This window comes from Kryptolebias marmoratus, unplaced genomic scaffold, assembly GCF_001649575.2.
Source record: "Kryptolebias marmoratus isolate JLee-2015 unplaced genomic scaffold, ASM164957v2 Scaffold62, whole genome shotgun sequence".
Lineage (NCBI taxonomy): Eukaryota > Metazoa > Chordata > Actinopteri > Cyprinodontiformes > Rivulidae > Kryptolebias > Kryptolebias marmoratus.
Window position 1 is genome coordinate 22,056 of NW_023665796.1, and position 4,904 is coordinate 26,959.

The 4,904-nt window shown below is 46.9% G+C and overlaps 1 protein-coding gene across 1 annotated transcript in view; it reads left to right on the top strand.

Annotated features, from left to right (window-relative positions):
• Window positions 1-2,408: 2,408 nt before the first annotated feature.
• The window catches only part of elk1 (ETS transcription factor ELK1), a gene marked incomplete at its 3' end in the record, with an annotated part of 7,849 nt that continues 5,353 nt past the window's right edge, over window positions 2,409-4,904 (top strand). The window contains exon 1 of the mRNA XM_017404467.3: window positions 2,409-3,238. Within this exon, the coding sequence (XP_017259956.2) occupies window positions 3,214-3,238 (25 nt within the window). The remainder of the gene's footprint in view (window positions 3,239-4,904) is intronic.

The following is a 4,904-nucleotide window of genomic DNA, read 5'->3' on the forward strand; positions in this document are numbered from 1 at the left end:
GTCTGGGACTCCTGGTCTGGACTCCTGGTCTGAGACTCCTGGTCAGGGACTCCTGGTCAGGGACTCCTGGTCTGGGACTCCTGGTCTGGACTCCTGGTCTGAGACTCCTGGTCTGAGACTCCTGGTCAGGGACTCCTGGTCTGATAAAGCTGCTGCTCCTTGATGAAGAGGAGGCAGAACCGAGCCGTGGATGTTCTCCTCAGAGAACCGAAGGACATCATGGACAGAAGTCCAACAGGACGTCCACTTCGTGTTGACGTGGCTCAAAGAGACTTGGACGTCCATCTCACTGAGAGATCTTCAAAATAAAATGTAACCAGATGTTTTTCTTACTGTAAATGTATTTTTCTTAATAAACGGCTGAAATGTGTTTATGGAAGAATTTATTTTGTTTCTGTGAAATAATTTCCTGTTTTTGTTTTGGTTCAGTTTAATATTTATTGGAGCCGAAGGTTGTTGGAGGTGTGTACTTCCTTAATTTATCCTTCCAGAACAGATTGGATTTTTATTTCTCAGCTGAGGCCTGAATCTGATCATCAGTAAGGAAACAAAGTTCAGCTTTTTACAAAATTACAAAGATTATAAATAAAACAAACAGTTTTAGGATGAAATATTTCCTCTGAACTCTGATTCAACCAGGATGACAGGAACAGATTTTACCTCCAAACAGTGAGTATCCCTGTGGTGGACCGGAGACCTGTCCGGGTGTCCCTGTGTTGGACCGGAGACCTGTCCGGATGTCCCTGCGTCGGACCGGAGACCTGTCCGGGTGTCCCTGTGTTGGACCGGATACCTGTCCAGGTGTCCCCTGTCTCTTACAGTGAGGAGAAGCTGGTGAAAGAGAATAGAAATAATTTTGATTGGTTTTGAGTTTTGTCTGTTTTCTCATGATTTCCTCTCATGTTTCTTCATGTTGTGAAGAACTAAATATTTTCTGGATGTTTTTTATCTCTAAAACATAAAAACGTGATTCTTCCTGTTCGATCGTCGAACAGAACTCCACACGTTAACATTTCTGCCAACCTGTTCATGAGACGAATGTGACAGGTTTGTTGGAACAGGAACATGTGATCATCGGCCTCGACGACCTTCGGCTGCTCCTCATCAGGAGCCTGTTTCCACGGTAACGAGCAGCTGAAGAGCCGAGCTGAGAGCCTCTCGAAACAACCTGAAAGGAGGAAGCAGCTTTCTGTTTCAGGCTGGATCACAGGAGGCTTTTCAACATTTAACCTGCGGAACATTTTCATTTCAGATATAGTCATGGAAACATTTCTGGTTTTTCTGTTGTTATTTCACTGATTTTTTCTGACATTTGGTTATTAAATATAAACTCATCTTTTCTTCTTTAATCCTGAATCTATATTGAATTTTAAGCTGTTTCTTGCTGCTGGTGTGAGGTGGATTATATTAATCAGCTGATTATTGATTATTGATAGATCTTTTCTTGATTCTGGATCAAACTGCAGAGCTGTGATGTGTCAGAAACATTCATCTGAAAGCTAAAAACTGGATTTAAAGATGTTTATTTATAAACGTTTATATTTGGTGTCTGAACATCCTGAGCTGCTGTTCGTTCTGATCAGCTCAGCAGGATGTAGTTTTACTTTGAAAGGGCTGGGTGCCTTGCTCTGCGGCTCCTCGGCAGCAGCAGATGGAGATTAGCTTGTGATGACGTCTCCATCCTGTTGCCGCAGAAACACAGTCAAGCTTCCTCCAAAAACCGGAAACCCAAACACAGTAATGATTCCCCTTCAAAATAAAAGCAGAACCTTTCTCATTTGTTTTTTGTTTTTTCCATGAATGAGCTGTTTACAGGTTGTTTTTATGTCTCCAAGAAGAAAACGTGCCAAATTAAAGCGGCAGGACGGAGCTAAAGGAAGAACTGAGTGCTGAAATTAGCCGAAGTAGCTGAAACTGAGGTGTGACAGTTAAAACAAGAGGAAAGGAAAAGCTAGAAGTAGCAAACTGCTAGTTTAAAAGTGGCAGAAGGCTAAAAGCTATTAGAAGAACAGTAGATAAAAGCTAAAGGTAGCAAAAGGCTAGCCTAAAAGTAGCTGGCTGGTAGCTTAAAGCTCTAAGTAGCATAAAAAGCAGTTGAAGACTACAAAGAGAATGTCTTTGAAGGGACTGAAGAGATCTCAGTGTGTTTCTTTGTGGAAAATATTTGTGAATAGTTTAAAATTTAAAAAGAAAGCTACAAAAAACAAAAGGTCATCCCCTGAACAAGCTAATATGTTTGATATATGAACGGCTAAAATAGAAGAAAGTGTTCAAAAACTGATCAACTGTAAAGCAACAAAGCAGGAAATGAACTATGTGAGTCCTGAACCATGTTTATTAATGCTGTTCACAGTTAGAATTGGAAACTCTTATTCTGAAAGGCACCACCGGAAGCCCGCCGGATTGAACTTCCGTTACTTTGATTGTAATGAAGCCCAGTGAGGAGGCGTAAACAGGAACAAACTGTGAAAAACTCTCCAGAGTTTGCCGCTGTTGCCGAACCCGGTCCGGAACCACCCGGACGGGCCTTCCGGACCTTCCGGACCACTTTTCCTCGGAGCCGGGCGCGTGCGGGCGGCCCCGGTGAACTCTGCGGCGTCTGTCCGCAGTGAGCGGCGCCGTTCCGGGCTGACGCAGCGGGAGAGGCGGGGGGCAGCAGGCTAGGCTAGGCTAGGCTAACTGCCGCTGCTCCGACTGAACCTTGAACTTGTTGAAACTTTTTAAAAACCAGCAGCAGCCCGGGGTTTCAGCACAAACACTGAAACTTAACGGGGAAATAAACCTCATTTAGTTTCGAGGCGCCTTTTTTCTGCGGTTTAAAGTTCTCCTGGAGGAACAGACTGCAGGTTTGTTAGCGGCAGAACAACGCTTCAGTTGTTCCGCACACGCGGAGCGCCTCTTCATCCTCGAACCCGAGCCCTGTCGGGTCTGTGGGGATCCGTCCACGGTCCGCCGGGTCCGGGTCTCCCTGCAGCCGGACCTGTTAGCATGGAGACAGGAGCGGCTGGCAGCGGCAGCTCGGAGCGGTTACATAACGCCTGCAGCTCGGGAGAAAAGCTGCTGAACGTCGCCTCCTCCTCCGCCTCCTCTTCCTCGGTTCGGCTGTGACAGTTCTGCACGCAAACAGAACCGCGACGACAACAACAACAACCCGAGGAGGAGGAGAACCAGCATGGAGGAGGTGTGAGTCTACACGGGGACACGGGAGCGAAGATGGAGTCCAACCCGCTGATTAACGGTGAGAGCCGCGGGTCAGCGAGGGGTTCTGGGGGGTTCTGAGGGGTTCCGAGCGGTTCGGAGGGTAGCAACAGGTGTGTGGAGCTGCTGCGGCCTGCAGCTGCGTGTCCGAGCTGTTCGGGTTCTGGTTCTGGTTCTGTTCCGGCTGGTTTGGACCTGACCTGACGTGTTCGTTCTGCTGCCTGTCAGAACCAGCAGGGTTCTTCTGATTAAAGAACTGAAGCATGTCAGCAGGTAAATCCTGTGTTAAACCTTTATTTCTGTTTTATTTATTTACACTTTTATTCTGAAGGATGTTCTCCTTGGTTCCACGTTCTGCAGTAGTCTTCACTAACTGACAGGTGGAACTCCGGCTGGATTCCCATGGTTTTATTCCAACCTATGAGGAACAGGAAAGCTTTTTACTTTGAGCTACAGGTGCTGCAGGCGCTGCAGCCTCCACCAACAGGTTGTTCTGCGGGGAACCCATCAGGAACCTTGGCCCAGCCTGTGTCGGTTTCCCTCCTGCGAGGCTCATGAACGCGTCTCAGCATAACAACAAGCTGCTGCTTCGCGGTTTTGGACCGGTTCTTGTTTTGGGTGACAAACATCTGTCCACAGCTGGAACGGCTTCAGGTACAGAGACCTGTGCTGCTGTCCAACGGATCGACCCGGAACCGTAGTTTCCACTTTATATTCCTTTCAGAATAAACTCTGATGGCAGAACGATGCTGAGGGTGTGGAGTTGGTTCTGGTTCTGTTTTTGGAGGGGATCAGTGTTGTCTGTAAAAGAACCTTTAGGAGAACACGATCAGGAGTCGTGAAGAGAAGACAGAGAAGCTTCATGATGAAGCTCCGCCCTGCAGAGCGGATCTGTCAGGTGACGCGAGGGGAACCTGGAACCTGAGTGATGAAGAGGAGTGTTTACTGGTGAAGAACATGAGCTGAAACTCCAGCAGCAGTGTTTGGTTCCTGGTTCCGGATCATTTGAGGCTGTTGGACATATTGCAGTCCGTTGACTCAGCTCGTCCATCTGGGACATGAAAACAACCAGAAATGGACTCGTCTTCGTCAGCAGGACTGGAGCTCAGACGGCTTCAGGTCCGTGATGTAATACGGACACGTTGCCACGGCGACACTGACGCACTGAAGCGTGCTGAAAGATGAAACGTGTTTCTGATGTGATGTTCGCTGATGAGCTGAAGTACTCTGATTACTGCCAGTACTCTGATTACTGGTAGCAGTACCAGTTTGAAGGCCCGCAATTATAATTTAACAACTTCTGATTGAAATGCAGCATTTCATTTTGATTTTTAAAATGAAACTAAGATTCAAAAACAGTTTTATTCAGTAAAATAAGTTCAGATTTATATTAAAACCTGCAGCTAATTAAGCCACTGACTGTGTGTGTGTGTGTGTGTGTGTGTGTCACTTTTTACCACATTTATTGAAATATTTGCTGTCATTAAGTTCAGCTTTGGGCATCATATCAGTTCCCTGCAGAAATAAATGTTCCAGTTGATGTTAAATGTGTGAAAGTTCAGGTCAGTTGGATGCAGGTTGATGGGCGCTGGGATGGTTGATGGGCGCTCTGACGGTTGATGGGCGCTCTGACGGTTGATGGGCGCTCTGACGGTTGATGGGCGCTCTGACGGTTGATGGGCGCTCTGACGGTTGATGGGCGCTGG